Source organism: Nicotiana tabacum, chromosome 10 (assembly GCF_000715075.1).
Source record: "Nicotiana tabacum cultivar K326 chromosome 10, ASM71507v2, whole genome shotgun sequence".
Lineage (NCBI taxonomy): Eukaryota > Viridiplantae > Streptophyta > Magnoliopsida > Solanales > Solanaceae > Nicotiana > Nicotiana tabacum.
The window spans coordinates 130,690,239-130,714,051 of record NC_134089.1 but is presented as its reverse complement, the minus strand read 5'-3'; the positions used below and the strand labels follow the sequence as shown (position 1 = coordinate 130,714,051).

General features: G+C 35.7%; 1 protein-coding gene and 1 long non-coding RNA gene across 5 annotated transcripts; both read right to left on the bottom strand.

Annotated features, from left to right (window-relative positions):
• Nucleotides 1-753: 753 nt before the first annotated feature.
• On the bottom strand, nt 754-7,721 carry LOC107788146 (aspartate aminotransferase, mitochondrial). Its single transcript, XM_016609803.2, has 10 exons — nt 7,400-7,721; nt 7,015-7,100; nt 4,147-4,353; nt 3,896-4,001; nt 3,665-3,769; nt 3,420-3,592; nt 2,183-2,342; nt 1,565-1,660; nt 1,362-1,456; nt 754-1,257 (listed from the first exon to the last, which is right to left on the bottom strand). Exons 1-10 carry the CDS (start codon nt 7,571-7,573, stop codon nt 1,185-1,187), a joined length of 1,275 nt encoding a protein of 424 aa, XP_016465289.1. The 5' UTR covers nt 7,574-7,721; the 3' UTR covers nt 754-1,184.
• Nucleotides 7,722-9,650: 1,929 nt separating this feature from the next.
• On the bottom strand, nt 9,651-22,498 carry LOC107788145 (uncharacterized). Of its 4 annotated transcripts, none has more exons than XR_012695735.1 (8): nt 22,334-22,498; nt 21,835-21,907; nt 21,203-21,306; nt 20,323-20,387; nt 18,388-19,167; nt 10,243-10,355; nt 9,974-10,128; nt 9,651-9,867 (listed from the first exon to the last, which is right to left on the bottom strand). It is a non-coding gene; the product is annotated as an uncharacterized LOC107788145 (long non-coding RNA). The 4 variants fall into 4 exon arrangements; XR_012695732.1 differs by having other exon boundaries at nt 21,835-21,912; nt 22,334-22,497; XR_012695733.1 differs by having other exon boundaries at nt 9,651-9,857; nt 21,835-21,912; nt 22,334-22,497.
• Between the last annotated feature and the right edge of the window lie 1,315 nt (nt 22,499-23,813).

Below are 23,813 nucleotides of genomic sequence, written 5' to 3'. Positions count from 1 at the left end.
CATTTTAAAGAAGAATCATGTATGTGGAGAGCAGATGTCAGCTTTTTTTTTTAATAGCTATATGCTCTTAAGCGAGTTTGATCCAAATACCGCTTAGAGCAAACTCAATGCCGACAAGGCTGTTTAATAGGATGGCTGACAAAATGAGATGCCAAATACTTATCATGCCATACCGCTGCTGGTTACAAGAAATATACGAAAAAAAGGACACAAATATTTAACGTAGTTCGATCAATTGACCTACGTCCATAAGCGGAGATGAGTGAGCAATCTATTATAAAGGTGAGTACAAAATATCGAGAGAACAACCTCTTAAAGAGGCAAACACAAGTGGTAGGCTAAAACTTGTCCTGAAATTCACCCCCTAAACAAAACTCATTACATTGCGGATGCTACTAAATGAGAAGAAGAGATCCTCAATTTATAGAAGTTCAAAGTTTTTCCTCCAAGAGGAGGGACTAGCCAAGTACGAGAGATTTATAATTTCCTTCTAAGAATAGAAAGACCCAATTATGGTAAATGTGTTGCCCTTTTCTTCAAAGGAAAATCAAATATGGTAAGAAAAGAAATATCTCAAAATGAATTTAGAATAGTTGAATTAAATTATATAAAAGGTGTATCTTTTTAAACATGACTCTTTTCCAGTTACACTTAAAGAGTTGGAAAATGGCTTTTCCGAATTCTGCTCTATTCAAACAGTTGAAATGTTGAACAAAGTCAGAAAACTGAGATTTTAAGGAAAATGAAGTTCAGTTGATGCAAACTAGAATTATGATAACATAAGAAGATTAGAATAGTACTGCAGAGGAGTTTAATCCAGTGCCTCATGGCAAATGGTGCCGGGTTGGGCTAATTATATGACTGGATGTATCCTAGAATGACATATAATACAACAGAGAAACTTCTCCACCTCAACATGTCTAATGACTCTGCTTCTACACCTCAAAATTCTCCCAGAATCAAGTCCCTATTCGTTCCTCTGTCAGTATGATTATTTTAACTCAGCTATTACAACATGTTTCCTCAAATCACTCACCCATCAGAAAAAAAGGAATTCAACAGTGTCCATCCTACAAGGAGAGAAAACGGTAAGGGAAAAAATGAATCTCGATATTCAGACATTTGATGTCGTTTCCACAGCCTTCCACAGCTGGTTATTCAAATTGAATCCATGATTTCAGACATTAAGCTGATTTGGTGGCCTCATGAATAGCATTTGCCAAGTAACCAACATTTCCAGTAGTAACTCCTGCCATACTGCACGTACAAAACACACAACATAGTGGAAAAAATAATGAGATATTAACTCGTACAAGAACACCGGAGCATTAAGCAGAAATTCGGTGACCTAATGATTATACCTGATACGACCATTACGAGTCATGTAGATGTGATACTCTTTTGTCAAACGGTCGACTTGTTCGGGTGTCATCCCACTATAACAGAACATGCCAATCTGTTGGTGGTATCGAGTATTAATGGCGCAGTAGGTGAACCACAGTAATTTTCTTAATAGTTATATACTAGTAGCATAGAAAACAACAGAAGTTGTTGATTTCAATACCTGATTGGTTATGTGCTCCCAGGATAGAGGTGACCCCAACTTCTCAAGGTTTTCTCTTAAAGCAGTTCTCATCCCGATAATGCGATCAGCCATGCCCTGGAAAAAGAACTTAGTCATTGAACCTTTACACTTAAACATATGATGCTCTGATAATGAGCACAAAGCTAAAAAGCAGCCACAGCACCAACAACTAGACCTTGGAGAAAACAAGTTTAAGAAGCCCGACAAAGAAAACAGTTAATGGCTGCACGGACCAATTTATCTTTGCTGAAACTACCATGGTAAGATTATTTAAAGTTTGGAACTGGTTTAGACCTGTTTCTGTGGCTGAAAAGATTGAACAACATACTGACATAGTAGGCTTTAGCAAATAGGTGCTTAAACAGATCAGCAAAAGAAAAAGATCTTTTCCATGTGAGTAGCAGAAAATTGCACAGCATTTCCATGTAACGGCTCTATCCAAATCTCAAACATTTGAAGAAAGCAAGAAAATACCTTTTTTTCCAAAATAAAGGGAAGAAAATATCTTTAATAGCAAGGTTCCTAGTTCCTACCTTTTGTCAAAATACCAATGATAGTTATATAATCATAAATCTTTTCTTGTTCTAACCATATTACCTTCACTTCCCCAAGCCATAGCTTTTTCAAGTTTGGATCTCCAAGGATGGTAGAAACAACGAGCGCGCCATGAACAGGTGGATTACTATACATGGGCCTAGCAAGCTGCTGCAACTGACTTTTCACTGCCACTGCTTGTTTTTCATCCTCACAAACCACACTGCAGTGAATTGCGGAAGCATCTCAGGAAAAGTATCAGAGGTCTTTCGGCTTTGTGTGTGTTTAAAACAACAAATAAGATTTACCAACAAGTAATCCAATTTTTTCTCCTCATTAATTTAATAACAGATTTTAATCAGAAGACAAGTTTTCTATTTCATGCCTCCATTGCTACACAATGGTTTTGAGCCGAGGGTCTATTGGAAATAGCCTCTCTTTCTCCACAAGGCAGGGGTAAAGTCTGCGTACACACTACCCTCCCCAGACCCCACTATGTGAGATTATACTCGGTATGTTGTTGTTGTTGTTTAGTGCTACACAATGGAAGCAAGGGATTCATATAAGCGATACTAACTAGTTTGGATTAAAACTTAGTTGTTGTTGTTACACTTACGTTAAGTCTGGTGTCTGCTAGAAGTCTTCTTTTAAGGTCAGAGACTTGCGTGACAATGTAGATATAAGTATGAGATTTTAATAAGGAATCTCTAATCTTAGATAACCTCTAATTTGTCTTATTTACCATTATTGGAATGCAATGGGCCCAATGCCATGAAATAGGAACAAAGATTTATATTGTTGAACCAAACTAGTTTGGGATTGATTGATGCCTTATTGTAAGATTGTAAAATCACATCGCTTGCCTAGGAAAAAAACCTAGAGTAGACATGTTTTATAATTTAAAACCAAAATTTTGGTGCTTTTCATTGGATCTAAGTTTTGACTAGCAAAATTCTGTTTTTCTCTTCGAGTTGGACTTTTAGGTGGAAATGAACTGAAATTACCGGAAAGAACAAAATTTATCCTAAATAAATTTAAAATATATAAATAAATAAATAACTCTACATATTGATTATATGAAAAATATGATATATGGTAAAATTAGCTACTGCCTACTAAATGAAGATAATGAGGTATAGCAAAAGGTTAATTAATCTAGAATTTGCATGAAATAGTAGTAACTGCTTTTGGAATTAGATCATTTGAAAAATAGACCAACTATGGTCTAATAAAAAGTTTGTTTGACTCTCCAGATTGTAACTAGGGCAAATAAGATATGATGGTGGGAGTAGTAGTTTACCTTAGGCAACCAACTCTCTGGCCATATAGTCCCATATTTTTTGCATATGATTGGGCACATCCTATCGGATGACCATCTTCAAGAAATATCCTGATAGCCTTAGCATCCTTCTCTGGATTCCCACTAGCAAATCCTTGATAGGCCATGTCAAAGAAAGCAAAATGTCCCTTCACCTGGAACCAGTGTAATAAATTTAATATGACTTATGACAAGAAAAGGGAGAGACAAAACATACAAATCATTACCTTGAACTGGTGTGAGATCTCCCTCCATTGTTCCTCTGTAGGATCCACCCCAGTAGGATTGTGAGCGCAAGCATGAAGCAGAAAGAATGATCCATTTGGGGCATTCTATGTCAATGAAAATTGAAATACGTCAGGATAGAACACATAATTGCCACTTGAGGAGGGACACTATATCATCAAACAGGAGAACCAACCATCATGGCAAACAACCTCAAATATATGTTTTCTTACCTTTATATCATCCATCAGTGCAGCGAAGTCCAACCCCTTTGTTTCAGGATGATAATAATGATACATTTTCTGAGGGACATGAGCATCTCTCCAAATGTTATGATGACTGCCAAGAACTTTATATTAGTAATGACAGGAAATTAGAAAATTTTGAAGGTATTTGCATACTCATGTTTTAAAGTGCAAAAACCAATTGAGGAAGATCAATTAGGATGCTGTAGAGATGCCGAGAAGCAGAAGAATACACTTACTTAGACCATGTAGGAACAGGAATATAAATCTGTGAATCAGGACAAAAGCGCCTTTGGAAGTCTGCAAAAATTCGGCATGCTCCAGTCCCGGATAAAGCTTGAATTGCTGCAATGCGCTTATCTTTTATCAAGTCTGAGTTCTCCCCATAGGCTAACTTCAGTGACTCCTCGATCATGTTGACACTACCTCCCATAGGAAGATATTCCCTGATAAATGATGAATTGTCAACATGTGAACTAAACTATCCACATAGTATCACATGATGCACACTTTTTTTGAGATCAGATAGCGTAGTTCTCCCCCATCCCAAGACACTTTCTAGTTTAGGAAGTCACAAAATGTTTGACAAACTTATACGAGGGTTCGAAATAACATGGTGCATGCGGAAACTAACAATACAAAACTTGGTGGACGATAAATCAGACGACAAAAAAAAAAAATATTAAACTAAGCATAATAGTTTGGTCAATTGATCTGCATATGATAAAACTAATATAAAAGAAGAAAAACTATTGAGAGAAAAATCTCCCCCTAAACAAAACTCTTTAATAACTACATTGTGGATATTTTTTTTTTTGTGCTCTTGTGAGAAGCAGAGATCCTTAATTTATAGATGTGCAAAACTTGTCTTCCAAGAAAATGATAAGACATAGTAAAGAGATTTAATCCTTTTAGGAGTCTTTTTCCATTCCTTCAAGAAAGAGAGTCCTAATTGATTAGAAATTCAGGACAAATCCTAACAATCTCCCCTTGGCCTGAATTTTCTTGACAAAGTTGATTCACCTTCTTCACATAATCTTCATCACTGCTGCTTGCCATAATTAAAAATTGAAAATCTTGGTATTGGTTAAAAAAAAACCAAGTATGGGTTAAAAGGAGCCCGCGTGTTAAGAATAAACATGGGATAAAAGAAGCTCATGCATTAAAAAGAAGCGTGAGTTAAAACTGGCACTGGAACTCATGTGTTGCAAGTAGGCATGACTTAAAATTGGCATTGGTTTAAAGTGGCCAAAATATGGGTTAGAAAGAGTTTTTATTCCAATAAAGATGCAACAGCAGGCGTGTTGAATACAATTGTAATTGTAAATTTATCTCCACATGTAGCATGTTGAATAAATCTTCATTATCGTCTTGATCTAAACACGCATTGAATCTTTCTTCAACCTCGTTCAACCGTTGACTCTGAACCATTGGCTCTGATACCACTTGTTGGGTTCGAAATAACATGGTGCATGCGAAAACTAACAATACAAAACTTGATGGACGATAAATCAGACAACAAAAGAAAAATATATTAAACTAAGCATAATAGTTTATAATGATTTGGTCAATTGATCTACATATGATAAAACTAATATAAAAGAAGAAAAACTATCGAGAGAAAAATCTCCCCCTAAACAAACTCTTTAATAACTACATTGTGGATATTTTTTTTTTGTGTTCTTGTGAAAAGCAGAGATCCTTAATTTATAGATGTGCAAAACTTGTCTTCCAAGAAAAGGATAAGACATATTAAGGAGATTTAATCCTTTTAGGAGTCTTTTTCCATTCCTTCAAGAAAGAGAGTCCTAATTGATTAGAAATTCAGGACAAATCCTAACATATCTCTGTCTCATTTTATGTGACATACTTTCCTTTTTAGCCTGTCCAAGAAGAATGAAATCTTTCTCTTTTTAGACATTAGTTAATCTTAGTATCCCCGTGTTAACATTAATGATATGACTTGTTGGGATACAAAAATTCATTCTTTTATAAGAAGAGAGAACAAAAAGAAATGTGAAACTCTCACTATCACTTACTTAAAAGGATAACTATGGTACTCTGCATATATCTAACTTACACGTCATAAGTTTCTTTATATTTTTAAATTTTGTGCAACGTCAAATGCCTTCACATAAAATGAGACAATGGAGTGCCAATAATATTCTCATAGATGGTTTCATAAACTTAAAGAAGCAAATCAATTCAAAAATTCAAATTCAAACTTGACGTAAAACAGACTTTTCACTTGTTATTTTAATACTTTCTCCAACCACAATGAATAAAATACACAAGTCAAATAAAATTTATTACAACATGTCTAGTTAAACTTTCAAACTTCATAATATAAAATGGGCAATATTTGAAAAAGTTAAACACCATTGAACTATCGAAAGGTCAATTTGATATTAATAATTTATCTTGGGAGAAAGCTCTGCAAACGCAGAAGAAAGAATTAGTAAAGAAATCCATCTGCACCATCCACTAGAAGTAAACGTGAGAATACAAAGAAAAAGTCCCAAAGAATCAAACTGGTTAGTGGAGCTGACGGCTGGAAAATATCGTACCACCCATTTCTGTAGACCTAAAAAAGATGCTTCATAGAAATAAGCACTCACTAAAACATTCGTTTATTTATACTTAATCAAAAACCAACAATGTGCGAAGTAACTGAAAATAAAGAACAGTCACCACTCACCAGACTCACCAACAGCTAATTAGAGGCTGTTCCCTAGCGTAAGCAGTGGTGCACATGCACCCATTTTATCATACTCAAACTACGCATACCCAGAAAATTCTTAAACGATATTGAAAATATATTTTTCCGAACTACCTAAAAATCCTAGATCAGTAGGTAATTACTTAATTAATTACATGTATGTGTGTGTGTACACAGGAAGTTTTTGAAAAATATTAAGAATATATTTGCACAAACTAGTGAAGAATTCCAGTGCATCCGACCTGGGTTTACATCTCACACTCCTCGAAGAAAAAAAGTAATCTTACTGGCTGAAGTTTCTATTTTCTAATAGATCAAAGTTAACGTAATCGTAATTAATTACAAATAAAATAACAGAAAAACTTGAATAAATCAGGAGAGCACTCACATGTTGAAACTGCCAGCGATCCTCCGCTCTGCTTCTCTAACACACTCCAGTACCACGGGTTTTCCATTGTTGTCTCTGTAAGCTCCCTATATAATAATCACAAAAATAAAAAATTTAAAAGAAATAATTTAAGAAAAAAGGTCAAATCTTTTTCAATTTTTTTCTTAAATAGATCAAGTTGAAAAAAGTGGAATGCATACAAAAATTAAATCAATAAACTCTCTCCCAATCCCAAAGCGATTGAGATCGTCGAAGATTCGTCACAGTAAAACCATTTTTACAGCTATGGCCTATGAAGAATAGCGAAATGGTCAAGTAAGCTAAATCCTAGCTTACACGAAATGAAGTGGAAAATCAAACAAAGCAAAGAGAAAAAAAAACTTACAACACCAACATTGACTTTATGAGGAGTAGGATCGGCGAGGAAAGCTTCGGTAACGCCGAGGATAGGATCTTTAGGAGCCGGCTCGACGTTTCGCCACAACGACGACAAAGATCGCGCTCCGACCGACGAGCTAAACTTGAGGGGACGACCGGAAATCGCGGCTCGGATCGCCATAGCTAACTGGAGAGAGGATTTAGAGAATCGGGCGAGGAAAATGGCGTGTTTGTCGAAGTTAGTGTGAAATGAGAATTTAGTCTTTATATAGGAGACGGGCAGACGGAGAGTGGACTGAGCGAGCCGTCAATTGTTACTAACAGCTTTTCCCTCGAGAAGCGTAATGCTCTCACTAAACGGTAAAAAAGCTGATGTTGCTTTGTTTTTTTTTTGGCTCAAAGTTTGAGGGGTAAATACGTGAAAACAGTTGGACGTTTTAATGATAATCTATCCAATCTGCCAAAATTTTATCTCTACTAACTTCCTATGTATCGCAAGTGGAGTAGGGGTATTTCTTTACTATCTAAATGACGAATTTTGGAGCATGACGATTAAATTATTTAATCTTCAAGATGAATTTAGAAATTACGAGTAATATTTTTTTGAAATAAAAAAGATGCTGCTAAAATTACATAAATATTGTATGACTAGATGGGCGTGCCCGTGCTACGCCCGGGTGCCTGAAGTATTTTTCCTCTCGCCACTAAAGCAATTACTTTAAACAACATTTTACTTCAACATTTGTGTATTCAGAACCAAACTTTTTTCTGAGCATGTAATAAGTGTGTGCAAAAAAAGGCATGTAAATGAACTTTGAGAATGGATAAGCAACTAACTCAATTACTCGATCATATAAGATACTTCAAACATTTCTAGTTTAACATTCTGGTAAGTTTTGAGATCACAAAGTATTTCCTAAATGTTTGAAGTTTAACATTAAGATAAGGCGAAACGAGCTTCCTGACCACTTAAACTTGCATCAGTTTGTAAAGTCGATATATAAATTTTTGAGTTTTCCATTTGAACACCTTTACTTGAAAAAATGACTATTAATAAACATTTTTGATGGTGCGTGTTGTTCAATTGCTGCTAACATGGATTTAATTTAATATTTTATATAGCCACATCATCCATTCATTCACATTTTGTTGACACCTATATGTTCAAGGTCCCAATTTGTGGACCCTGTCCTATTCCAAAATTAATTTATTAAATTTTTATTTTTTTCTTCTCTTTCCCTTCTTCACGAATTGTAAACAAAAGCTCCGATAATGGAGATTGTAAATATAAGCTCCGATAATGAAGACTGAAGTTCAATCGAGTTCTGATATACCAGCCTAAATAATAAGCTTCCTGATAACCTTGAGAAATCTTTCTTTGAAGCCAATAACAATCTATGTCCTGAACATTCAAAGTCATTCCTTCATCCACCTCCTGCATCTCATCTTCCTCAATGACACTGCCCATCTGCATAGCGCCAGAACCATCGGCTTCCAGCACAACATCATCCTCCTCTTCATCATCAAGCTCACTCTCTTCATCTTCTTCTTCGTCTTCATTCTCCTCAAACTCAACTACTACACTAACATCATAATCAAGAGCTTTATCGCCATCATCGCAACCATCTAATTGGTAGTCAGTGATGAGTTTCTCATTTGACACCAACTTATCAAACACCTAGTCCGAAATAGGGTTTAACAGCTTTTCAATTTCCAATTTCTTTTCAGGGTTCTGCCGTCTTTTAACACGGCCAATATCTCATCAGCAACCTCACTCACAATACTAAAGGGTGGTCCACCAATTTACTGTTGAATGAGACTGTAAACATAAGCTCCGATTTTACTTCCCATGGTTATTGGAGTTTGTTGTTGATATCTTGGAAGGAGTTATGCGAGTGCGTGGGAGGTGTGCTAAGGTTATGAGCTTTTTCCTTTGTTTGGGTTGTGTTCTATGTTTTGCTAGAAGTGGCTATGGTAGAATAGAAGTGGGAGGGGGAAAGGGGAGGTGGGAGTTTGGCAGGGAAGACGAGGGAAAAATAGAAGGGAAAGGGAAAGGTCATTTTTTTCTTTTTTAATAAAAATAATGACTATCCACGCGCCTTTGTAGCGTGATATGCACACAATTTAGCCATGCCAGCTGTGCCGCTTCCACATAGGCATAGTCAACGGTCAAATGTGTTTATTAGTATTTATTGAATCAAGTTGGAGCGTTCAAATGGGAAAAGTGCAAGTTCATGTATCGGCTTTTAAAACTGATGCAAGTTTAAGTGGCCTTAAGATAAGGAAGCCATTACGCCTTAAGATAAGGAAGTATTTCCTAAATGTTCCATTCTCAAATTACAACGCCAACATCATTTGCCCTCAAGCTAAGTAGCAATTGCTTCACTTCTTCTCTGGTGCGTGATAGGAAAGAAGAACCAGCTTCCTTCTGTAGTACCACATGATGTGACTTTTGATAAAATGAACTGCAATTAACTAAAAGTGCACGGTTAAATGTATCAACAAATATGAAACATTTGAATCATGTCTCAAAGTCACATTGAAATTCCTCCTAGACAATTAAATTCTAAAAAGAACTAACCTTCAACTTGTTCTCCAATATTTGCTCTATTAATATATATAGAGGATTAGTTTGACGGAAGTAAGCCAGGTCTTCCCTGACTCTCCAATGAATTGCTTCAGTTTATGCAGCTTAACAAGGTCATAATTCTAATTTTTCAATAAATTATTCTCTTCCTGTGATGTATATAAAAAACCAATGAGGATGAGTGCTGTTGCGAAAAATAACATTTTTATGAAGGATGATCCTGAGAGTATGGTAAGTCTAAGTTTTGTTACAAAAGTACTAACCTTAAATTATAATGATGTTGGAGGTTTTTCTGACTGGACAACTTCTTTATTTCGATGACCCTCTTCTAATGATTTTTGATAAGGATCCTCTTCTTGTGATCAACATTCTCCATCTGAGAAAAGGTTCGGAATATAATAGTTAATAGTAACAAACTGGTGAGGTGTAATAATAGATCAACGACAATAAAATTTTAACCTATATCATTGAGGTGTAATAATAGATCATTGTATTCGCTCACTCACTTCTTGAAGACTTTTCCCTTTTCCCTCTAGATGCATGTACACATAGACATTGAAATAATTAGAAACCTAAATGGGTCTTATATTTGAGAATTCATGTCACATTGTAAAGTTGTTAAAAACTTTTCCGATCAGCATCACTGCTCTTTACATTGTTCATTTGTTTCTTGGTGGCATGAAGTTCAAGTTCAAGCTCCCCTCTCTATAAATGCTGGTTTTCAGTTCTCCTTTGACTATATCAACCTATATAGTGGTAAATCATGTCATTTGATAAATAAATATAGTAGAAATAAATAAAGTAAAAAGATTCACTCTCGTTGCAGCCTAGTTATGTACTAATAAGCAATTTCGCCGCAGCTTCTTTGAATTCTATCAAATATATAAGTTGGTTCAGCATCACTTTTCATTTTCTCTCATTCGTCATTCCATTTTCTTCTTATCATCCTTGTGCACCCCCGTGTTCCATTGTAAGCACACACATGCTTGATTATAGTTTTCTTTAAATCTTACGAATTTAATTCAACATTCATACTTTAACATAACCTAAAAGATCAGAAAGTCAATGCAAAAATAATCCAGCAATTCAATCCAAAAACACATATTATGCCTCATAGAAAGATTGATAAGCACAGTGATAAATACCACATGTATAGTTTACTGATACAACTAAGTGGAAGTAAATAATGTACCTTCTGTTGAGTTTTGGATTGTTGAGTTTTGGTTTAAGATGAAATAGTCTTAAAATGAGAGTGAATGGGAAATGGGATTTGGATTTGGATTCGGATTTGATCAAATGATCGATCGATTGATTAATTATTTGGACCAAATTTATTTGTTAATAGTGAATATTAACGTGATATAATCCGTGTTTGTAACGGATGTTTTCCAATCCGTGTATTGTGTTGCACCAAGAAAGCAACAAGATGCCTAGTGCACCTCCCACCATGGCCAAGTGCTCCTCCCACCAAGCAAGTGTTCATTCCACCATGTAAGTGCTTCCTCCATGATATCCTAATGCTTGTTCCACCATGTAGGGGCGGATTTCTCTCACATGACTGCTATAAATAGAGCAGAAGTTGTAGAGAAAGAAGAACACACCGGAAAAAAACACTTGAAACACTCAATATACAATTGATATACACTCTGTATACACTGTGTATACACTGGAAAAACGAATTGTAATCTGATATCCTCTTCAGTAAGAATTCAACATCCGCTATACATTGCATTCCTTCCTCAGAATTTCCATTTGACTTCTGAGTTCTCCTCCCTTGTTCTGCATTGTTTTAAAACTACAAACAAAGCAACTGTAAGTGTGATTTGCTGCCGAACTTTGCGTTCGCTGAAATACTGGGGTTTGAAGTACCGCTACACCAGTGTGTAATTCGTTCTATCCTGGGAGGAAATAATCCATAACCTTGGGTACTAGGAGGGGATTAAATTCCTTAAGGAAACACTGTGAATTCAGTGGGCTCGAATTAATTTTTGTTTCAGTTATATCATTTATATTTACGTATGTTACTGCTGTAGGTAGCTGATAAAGAGGATAATATATATCTAAGAGTGGAAAAGTTAAAACTTGATCTTCCATCATTCCATATTTATACCAGATAAGAAGTACTATACAGGAAACAACAACAACAACCACCTTAAGGAATTTAATAATTTTAATTTCTGTATTTGTGTTACTTTTATTATTCTGGAAACTTAAAACCTTTGTGGTTTTGTGTACTCCCGTTTAGAGAGTAAAGACTTCGTGGCATTTTGTTGGAGATTAAAATCTACGTAATTTTTCACTCCAGTTTTAAACGTTTATTAAACGTTTGTTTGTATCATTTTTACAGTAAAAATGACGAATGACTGAAATCAAGCTGTTCCGATGATGACTGCCAACGCATCGACAAGTCGAACTCCGGCGTTGGCACCGGCAAAGAAACCCAGAAAATTTTCCGGGATGGATTTCAAGCGCTGGCAGCAAAAGATGTTCTTCTACTTGACTACGTTATGTCTACAGAAGTTCATCAAGGAAGATGTTCCTGATCTTCCAGATGAAACTCCAGAGAATGATAGCTTTCTCGTGATTGAGGCGTGGAAGCATTCTGACTTCTTGTGCAGGAATTATATTCTTAGCGGACAGGAGGATAATCTGTATAATGTATACAGTGGCGTGGAGACGTCAAAAGAATTGTGGAATGCGCTTGAAAAGAAATACAAAACTGAAGATGCCGGGATGAAGAAATTTGTCGCTGCAAAATTTTTGGACTACAAAATTGTAGATAGCAAGTCTGTTATTACCCAAGTCCAGGAGTTACAAGTGATTATTCATGATCTACTTGCTGAAGGTATATTTCAAATGAATGCTAATGTTGAAAGTAAAATTTTTTGTAATTTTACTAACAGAATTTTTATTGAAGGTCTTGTCATCAATGAGGCATTCCAAGTAGCAGCAATAATTGAGAAGTTGCCTCCATTGTGGAAGGACTTTAAAAATTATTTGAAACACAAACGAAAGGAGATGTCCCTTGAAGATCTCATTGTTCGATTGAGAATCGAAGAGGACAATAAAGCTGCTGAAAGGAGAGACCGTGGAAATTCAACAATAATGGGAGCAAATATTGTTGAAGATAACAAAAGGAGAAAGAAGGATTCTGGTCCAAAATACAACCCAAGCAAGAAGCGATTCAGTGGAAACAGCTACAACTGTGGGAAAACCGGACACAAATCTACGGAGTGTCGTGCTCGGAAGAAAGACAAGCAAAGGGGTCAAGCAAACATGGTAAAAAAGCATGATGATGTTTATGACTTGTGCGTCATGCTTTCTGAATGCAACCTGGTAGGAAACCCAAAGGAGTGGTGGATGGATTCTGGAGCCACTCGCCATGTTTGTGCTGTGAGGGAAGCATTTTCTACATATGCTTCTGCTGGACCCGAAGAGACACTCTCTATGGGAAATGCTGCTACAGCAAACATTGAAGGATACAGTAAGATATTTCTCAAGATGACTTCTGGCAAGGTCATGACTTTGAACAACGTCCTTCATGTTCCCGAGATTAGGAAGAATTTAGTCTCTACTGGACTTCTTGTAAAGCACGGTTTCAAGTGCGTTTTTGTATCTGACAAGGTAGTGATTAGTAAGAATGAAATGTTTGTAGGAAAAGGTTACCTTACTGAGGGCCTTTTCAAGTTGAATGTAATAGTTATTGAAACTAATAATAAAACTTCAGCTTCTTCTTACTTACTTGAGTCAAATGATTTATGGCATGTACGTTTGGGTTATGTCAATTATAAAACCTTGCGAAAAATGATTAACCTGGAAGTATTGCCTAAGTTTGAATGCGAAAAATCAAAATGTCAAATATGTGTGGAATCTAAGTATGTTAAACATCCTTATAAGTCGGTTGAAAGGAATTCAAATCCTTTAGACTTAATTCACACAGATATTTGTGACATGAAGTCAATACCATCTCGCGGTGGAAAGAAGTATTTCATAACTTTTATTGACGATAGTACTCGATATTGCTATGTTTACTTACTTAATAGTAAAGATGAAGCAATAGACGCATTCAAGCAATACAAAAATGAAGTTGAAACGCAACTTAACAAGAAAATCAAAATGATAAGAAGTGATAGGGGGTGAATATGAATCTCCTTTTGAACAAATATGTTTAGAATATAGAATTATTCATCAAACAACAGCCCCTTACACGCCCCAATCCAATGGGATTGCGGAAAGAAAGAATCGTTCATTAAAGGAGATGATGAACGCATAGTTGATAAGTTCTGGTTTGCCACAGAACTTGTGGGGGGAAGCCGTTCTTACGGCCAACCTAATACTAAATCGAGTACCCCATAGCAAAACACAATCCATTCCATATGAAAAATGGAAAGGAAGGAAGCCCAACTTGAATTATTTTAAAGTGTGGGGGTGTTTGGCAAAAGTGCAAGTTCCTAAACCCAAAAGGGTAAAAATAGGACCGAAAACAGTTGATTGTGTTTTCATAGGATATGCGACTAATAGTAAAGCATATCGATTTTTGGTTCATAAATCAGAAAATCCCGACATTCATAATAATACGGTTATAGAATCAGATAATGCTGAGTTCTTTGAAAATATATATCCGTATAAAAAGGAATGCGAGTCGATTGGTGAAGGATCTAAACGACCTCGGGAAGAAACAAAAGAAAGTACATTTAATCAGGGGGATCCAAGACGTAATAAACGTCAAAGAACGTCTACTTCGTTTGGACCAGATTTTGTGACTTTCTTATTGGAAAATGAGCCTCGAACATTTAAAGAAGTTATGTCTTCTTCGGAATCATTGTTCTGGAAAGAGGCAGTCAATAGTGAAATAGAATCCATATTGAACAACCATACATGGGAATTGGTTGATCTTCCTCCTTGAAATAAACCTTTGGGTTCTAAATGGATTTTTAAGAGAAAAATGAAAGATGATGGCACTATTGATAAATTTAAGGCAAGACTTGTTGTCAAAAGGTATAGACAACGAGAAGGTCTTGACTACTTTGATACATACTCCCCAGTTACAAGGATTACGTCCATACGGATGTTAGTAGCGATGTTAGTAGCATTAGCTGCAGTGTATGGTCTTGAAATTCATCAAATGGATGTTAAAACGACCTTCTTAAATGGAGAGTTGGAGGAAGAAATTTACATGGAACAACCTGAAGGGTTTGTGGTTCCAGGTAAAGAAAATAAGGTATGTAGACTTGTTAAGTCCCTTTACGGACTAAACCAAGCACCCAAACAATGGCATGCGAAATTTGACCAAACAATGTTGTCAAATGGTTTTAAGATAAATGAATGTGATAAATGTGTGTACATTAAAAATGTTCCAAATCACAGTCATTGTTTGTCTATATGTGGATGATATGCTGATAATGAGTAATAACATTGCCAACATAAATGCTACTAAGTGTATGTTAACTAGCAAGTTTGATATGAAGGACTTGGGAATTGCGAATTTAATTCTAGGGATTAAGATCCAAAAGACTCCTCAAGGTCTGGCATTGTCACAATCTCATTATATTAAGACAGTACTTGAAAAATTCAAGCACTTGGGCTTTAAAGTTGCAAAGACTCCAATTGACGTAAATCTTGCACTAGCAAAGAATAAAGGCCAAAGCATATCACAATTGGATTATGCTCATGTGTTGGGATGCTTAATGTACATCATGAATTGTACACGACCAGATATAGCTTGTGCTATAAGTAAACTAAGTCGATACACGAGCAATCCAGGTCAATCTCATTGGATGGCAATGAAACGAGTTTTGGGATACTTAGAACATACCCAAAACTTTGATTTGCACTACAGTAAATATCATGCGGTGATTGAAGGATATTGTAATGCAAATTGGATCACCGGTTCAACTGATTCGAAGTCCACAAGTGGATATGTATTCACTATTGGTGGAGGAGCGGTATCTTGGAAGTCGTCCAAACAAACATGTATTGCCCGCTCTACAATGGAGGCTGAGTTCATAGCCTTAGATAAAGCCGATGAAGAAGCTGAATGGCTCCGGAATTTCTTGGAAGACATTCCATTTTGGCCCAAACCGTTGGCACCAATATGCATACACTATGATAGCCAAGCGGCAATTGGAAGGGCTGGGAGCGTTGTGTATAACGGTAAATCTCGTCATATACGACGAAGACATAAAACCGTTAGGTAACTTCTCTCTTGAGGAATTATCACGATTGACTATGTAAAGTCAAGTGATAATGTGTCGGATCCACTTACAAAAGGCCTAACTAGAGAGGTAGTTGAGAAATCATCGAGGGGAATGGGACTATGGCCGAGAACAAGTCATTGTGTCGGTAACTCTACCTAGAAGACTGGAGATCCCGACATCTAGGTTCAAGGAGATCAAACAAAGTCATTAATGACGGTTCAACATTGTCAACAAAATTTTTTAGTCCATTCTCGTGATGAGACAATGTTCAGTACCAAGGATAAAGCATTAAGGCTTTTTAATGATTTCTAAATTTGATACAGGGTATATCAAATAGTGTATCTACGGGATGACACGTTTAGGAATCACCTATGTAAGTGTGAAGTGTTAGCCGCTTCAAGGAGAATTTTGCAAGGCCAATTCTCTACGCACTTATGAAACCAGGCAGTGATCATGGCTGAAACGAACACAACAATGAGAACCAAAGACGGTTAAGGGATTGATTGTGTGACTTATGGTTGTCTAGGTATACACTAAAGTTCGACGGTTCAAAGATATCAAATCTACCGATTGGCCGAGTATATACGACATAAGTTCACTACAGAACGTTCAAAGGGAAACCTACTTATCCAGATGCAATTAATTCTTGCTTGCAAATCACACAAGTTTTTCATGCATACTTCCGTGATATAGCCATTCCCCATTCATGTGGGGGATTGTTGAGTTTTGGATTGTTGAGTTTTTGTTTAAGATGAAATAGTCTTAAAATGAGAGTGAATGGGAAATGGGATTTGGATTTGGATTCGGATTTGATCAAATGATCAATCGATTGATTAATTATTTGGACCAAATTTATTTGTTAATAGTGAATATTAACGTGATATAATCCATGTTTGTAACGGATGTTTTCCAATCCGTGTATTGTGTTGCACCAAGAAAGCAACAAGATGCCTAGTGCACCTCCCACCATGGCCAAGTGCTCCTCCCACCAAGCAAGTGTTCATTCCACCATGTAAGTGTTTCCTCCATGATATCTAATGCTTGTTCCACCATGTAGGGGCGGATTTCTCTCACATGACTGCTATAAATAGAGCAGAAGTTGTAGAGAAAGAAGAACACACCGGAAAAAAACACTTGAAACACTCAATATACAATTGATATACACTCTGTATACACTGTGTATACACTGGAAAAACGAATTGTAATCTGATATCCTCTTCAGTAAGAATTCAACATCCGCTATACATTGCATTCCTTCCTCAGAATTTCCATTTGACTTCTGAGTTCTCCTCCCTTGTTCTGCATTGTTTTAAAACTACAAACAAAGCAACTGTAAGTGTGATTTGCTGCCGAACTTTGCGTTCGCTGAAATACTGGGGTTTGAAGTACCGCTACACCAGTGTGTAATTCGTTCTATCCTGGGAGGAAATAATCCATAACCTTGGGTACTAGGAGGGGATTAAATTCCTTAAGGAAACACTGTGAATTCAGTGGGCTCGAATTAATTTTTGTTTCAGTTATATCATTTATATTTACGTATGTTACTGCTGTAGGTAGCTGATAAAGAGGATAATATATATCTAAGAGTGGAAAAGTTAAAACTTGATCTTCCATCATTCCATATTTATACCAGATAAGAAGTACTATACAGGAAACAACAACAACACATTCCAGAGGACTCTGTTCTAGAATACCTGTAAAAAAAAACATTATTCAGTTGTTTCAACTTTCAGCCATATGTCAAACACCTTGCGTAAATTAGTGTGCACAATGTTGTTGTAGTGACAATCAACTCATTAGAACCTCATATTTTCAAGTGCTTCTCAAACATTCTTCTTCAACATTTATTCCCTTTGCATAGATAAATTCATCACAGTATTAGTGTTTCTAGAGTAATGTCAACTACCCATAATCACTATAAATTTTCTGTAAAATGGATTAATTTGGCAGTAATTAGTTTGTAACCAAAGCGAATACTGACAAACGCCATTAGAGGATTTTGGTCAGTAATTTCTCAAGCAGACACCATTAGAGAATTAATCAAAAGAGAAATCAAATAAGAGCTATTCAAAATTACTCATTGGAGTATCTATCTAGACATGCATGTGAATTTCAGATAAAAATACTGATAGAGTGATACACTTTTAAGAATCTAGTAAACGCTTTTCCACAAATAAGTCAAAAAAAAAATTAATTGGAGAAAAAACGTACCACAACTGAGAGCTTATACCAGAGACGAATTAGACAAACGGACAACCTTCCCAAGAATTCTACAAATGAATAAACTTTGAAAAAATCCAGTGATAGAAATTTGGAAATAAGAGAGAAGAATGTGCGGGAACTAAAGTGTGTAAAAGAGCATGACTTGTAGGGAGACAGGTATTTATTTTTCACGGCTGAAAGACGCGTTTAGAGGTTAGCCACAAAGAAGCTTATATTTACGGCAATGCCCTTCGTCGTTCAAGAGGACCTTTACTTATTATATTACTAGATGTAGGCTCCCGTGCTCTGCACGGGCCCGAGAGCATGCTGAGGCCCGTGCACCCCATACTACAACATTAGAAAGAGCTTGTGCTTTACTTAAAATCATGAGAAGAACATCTCTCTTGCCTGTGAATTTCTAATACATTGCAGCTCAGTTGAATGGCCAAGTATTTAATTGAGACACACACAATTCCTAAGAATATCTGATCTTGCAACCATGATCTTTTCTACTGCGTGAAAAAAGAAAATCAGCAAAGTCAATTGTCTTCTCAAGAATACATTTGAATTTTTTTTTTTGTTATAAAGGAGCAAATCTTGACTAAAAAAGGCAGCAAACATTTAACTCTACTGGTGCTCATCCCAGTAAATCATCCTAAAAGTACAATAAAAGTAATCTCAACTTTCTTAATTAAGCAAACCACTTCAGCACCAGTGCATTCTATTTGAGTTTTGGTTGCTCGATCATCAGTTAAAGAATAATTTTCTTAAGGAACCCGCCTTTAGTATCTGCAAATTTTATGAGCCCGCAATTTTAAGCATAAAACACATGCTAAATTCAGGTACATGAATCATGATGAACAAAATGTAACAGTACATGAATCATGATGAGCAAAATATAACAGTATACTCCGCACTCTGTCTAAAACCACATATAGTTAAACTATATATCTTATCTCTACTTGGAATAGATTCCACATTCATGCAATGGATGCCTACGTATAAGAAGAGAAGTTAAGCAAAAAGTAGGTTCATATCTCTCTCCTTCAATCTCGATTTATTAAAACATGGACTTGCAAGCACCTTAAGGTTAAAGATAAAGTAGGCGACAGGAACAGGTAAAAGACACTTGTTAGTATACAACCAACTTTACCAACCAGCCTGCATATTGACAAATATAGCATCTCAAAATTTTGTCAGTTTGTGTATCAATCCAAGGAGAATATAATCATATTTACTCTAAGACCTTAAGAAATGTGCTAAATTGATCATCACTGTCACACTTGTCCTCAGCTGATTCTTTCTCAGAAATACGGATGCCGATTAGAGTCATGATAAATTGTGAATTGGAGCCATGGCGACTCAAAAACAGAATCAACTCACTAAAAGCACATGCTCTACAAAAACTATCAACCAAAGCAAAAGCAACGGCAAAAACACTTTAGGGTGCATGTCACCTAAAGAGTAGCAAGATTTTCTTCAGAGTTCAAAAAGAACAAATACGTCTCTCGCTTTGAAGGATAGCAATACCTCTTTTAATCTGGCGATGATAAGTATTGACATGAAAAGTGGAGCATCTCAATCTTGAGGGGGGAAAAGACTGAATCTCATTAAAGCAGGTATTCTTTTTCTTAGAGAGATTTTGTTTGATTTTTAAGTGAACCATAAGATGGTCGAATGAGAACATAAAGACATGTAAAACACAGAACATATTTTAGTAATAAAACATACCAAATAATTTTCTCTTTTGAGGTATAACTTTCCAAGACATAGCAAACAATTAATGAATAAAGATAAAGAGAGGTATAATTGAGACACATCACGTATTTACATCATAACCAACCAGGGGTGGACATTATCACCATTCAGAGAAAGTATTCAATTGCAGAATTTGGGTAGAGCCTCACATTCGAAAAACAAATTTGAACACTGGATTGGAATTACCTTTTTCACAAGATATTCCCAGGTATCACACCTAACCGTTTATACTTGTCATCGTTGCGTCAATGCTGCAGTGAATCATAATAGAATTGACTGAGAGAAGCAATTGGTAGTGCTATCATAAATATCAAATCCACTTAATCATTATTTGCACATCTTGCAAAATGCTTTCTCTGATTTACCCTTACAATAGAGAACTCAAATATATTTTTCTTATCTGAGTTTCTCATAGGCCTAGCAATCAAACAAATGGAGAAAAATATGAATTGAAAGGATGAACTTGCTCAAATTAGCCAAAAGAGAGCACGTGTATCCAAAGCGTCTCAACCACTATGTGGGAAAGAGTACAATTATGCCTCAATATCATCTATTTTCCTACAAATGCATGAGAAATCCTTAAGTGCTATATAATTCAGTTAAGATTTATTTAGGATAAGATACCTCCTAAATCTCACACAAATTTTCAGCATGGTAGATGTAATCTTTGCGCTCTCCTGGTGAAGAAAATGACATTGTAGTTTTACAATGGTTCTAAGCATATATAAAGAAGAAATAGTGAAAGTATAACAGAGAAAAAATCGGTGATATTCTCAACAGAAAAATATCAAGCCAATATAAATAATCTTTTTTTCACACAATTATCACCAATGAAGTTGGACAAAAGTGATAAAAGCTCACCATTTACATGTTAATCTTTGTTCACATATTTTTTTTTTCGCATAGCAATAAGCCAATCTTGGTTTAAATAATATTTTGGTAGCCAAAGTAATTTGTTGCACTTTCAGCATTTTATTCATGTGATATCAGGGAAAATGTGTGAAGTGCAAAAAGATGTAAAACACATGGGAAAAAAAGCTAGACAAAGCAATACTCAGTTGCTTACTTGGTTTAGCTTGAGATCAAAGAAAACGAGCATAGAGTGGTAAATGCCTTCATTCAAACTCTAATTGATGATCCAAGTACTTTCGCTGGTCAATTAGTTGATACCTTTTCAGATATGTACAAAGAATAATACTCAGAAAGAGGCAAGAAAGACAAATTGAAAATCTACCAATAGAAATTTAGTAACAAACATATTAAAAATAAACAAAGATAAGAAGAAATAATGAACCAGCAGCAAACATATGAGAAGGAAAACTTTGCATGAGTTAATTTCTTCCTTCATCTACTATTCTTTGAACTTCTAAGAAATAGTCCATTTTTTTCTTAGTATGTACATATGTAAGGACGTATAGCTCTAACAGAAATGTCTTCTACACATAAGAACTGTAAATCATCTTAATTTTAACTTTTCTTTTGTCAAATTCCACTCTTTATGTGTATTCATTGAATAAAGGTTTTATTTTCTTTGCATGTAGATTCACATAAATAGAGCTCACTTAACTTCTTATGACACACCAAAAATTAAAGAAAAATAACTACATCTTAACACCAAATACAGAACAAAATATAATGGACAAACTATTCATAGAAGAAACCAGATAATAAAGCAAATATTTCACCGAATATACTCACCAGAAAAGAGATAACGATTACAAATGGACAGTAAAGGACCAACGCCTGAGACGACGGAGATAGATCTCATACCCTATGCTTCAAAAAAAAGTGAACGATAGTAAAGTAGCAAATACATAAAGCATTAGCTACTATATGGAGATAATCTGACAAATCACCGACAACCATTAGCAATTTTAAGAGAAAATCCACATGCATACATTCCTAGGAACAACAAAACCTACAAATTAGAAAAGGAAAAATCCATAACATCGATTTTCAGCAGATAAATAAGAACTTGATGAGCATTAATTTTCTAACCAAAAATAGACCATTTGTCAATCCCGAAACCTAGCAAACACACATACATCTACAGAACCCAGCAAGAGAGTAGCCAAGAAAAATTAACAAATGCCCACCAAATTAATATAACCAAGAAATAGGGGCAGAAAAAAAAATTACCAGAAATTCAAAATACAGTAGATATCAAAAGGGTTGAGAGAAAGAGCAGAAAATTTACCATTTTACTTCCTAGGGTTGAGATGAGGCGATATTTCCGAGAATAACGAAATCACGGAGAAAGAATTAGGACAAAGAAAAACCCAGGGAACAGACACAAATGGAATAGAAGAGAAGTGACGTGTTAGCTTACTGGAGTAGGAGAGAAAAACATTTTCGGAAATGACTAACATGGAGAATACCAATTTTGCTCATAAAACAATTGATATTTACTGCTCTATCCTTCGTCGTTTCATCACTTTCACTATATATATATATATATATATATATATATATATATATATATATATATATATATATATATATATATATATATATAATAAAAATAATATATAGTTATTGTTGAACTTTTTATAATTCGAAATATTTAAAGTATTTAAGAAACTGTAACGAACAAAAGATTATTTGACTCTCAAATAAAATAGCTTAGCATAAAGTAGGACATTAGAATGGTATTCCCTCCGATCCACGATAAGTGACCATTTTATCTTTTTATTTTGGTCCAAAATAAGTGTCCATTTACGTAATCAAGAAAGAATAATTTTATTTTTTCAAAATTTTGTCACGACCCGGATTTTCCCACCCTCGAGGGTCGTGATGGCGCCTACTAATGTAAGCTAGGCAAGCCAAACCTTTAACTACTTACCTCATTATCCAATTATTTCTGGTTAACAATTATAAGGTGATAACGTGATAACAGCGGAAATTCAAATTTAAGCGGAAGGCAACAATAAAATATATGAAAACTGTATCTATTACAAATACTTAAGCATTAACCACCCAAAACCTGGTGTCACAGTGTCACAGGCTGTCTAAGATTGCTACATACAAAGTCTGAAGAAATAACAGTACACTGTTTCTGAATAAAAGGAAAATGAAACAGGAAATAGGGATAGAGGGAGACGCCAGGGCCTGCGGATGCCTGCAGGTCTACCTTGGATCTCCGCGTGGACTGAAGGTAGCCTCCACACTACGATCCAAAAGCTGCTCCGGGATCTACACATAGTGCCGAGTTTAGTATCAGCACAACCGACCCCATGTGCTGGTAAGTGTCTAGCCTAACCTCGGCGAAGTAGTGACGAGGCTAGGACCAGACTACCAAATAAACATGTGCAGTTCAAATATATACAGCGGCAAAGAAGTACAGAAATAACCAGACAAAATGGGTGGGGGAGATAACAGCTCCGAATAGAAAGATATCAATTAAACGAAAGAAACAACATAACTCGGATATCAACAAAGAATCAGAAATCAATAAATGCACGACATCACCCTTCGTGCTTTTACTCTCGTCCTCACCAAAACAATCATATAATAAAAATGTGCACGGCATCACCCTTCGTGCTTTTACTCTCTTTCCTCACCATATAATCAATAAAATCGGCACGGAATGGTACATCGTGCGGCACGGCATCACCCTTCGTGCTTTACACTCTTTCCTCACAATAATACACGGCATCACTCTTCGTGTTTTACACTCT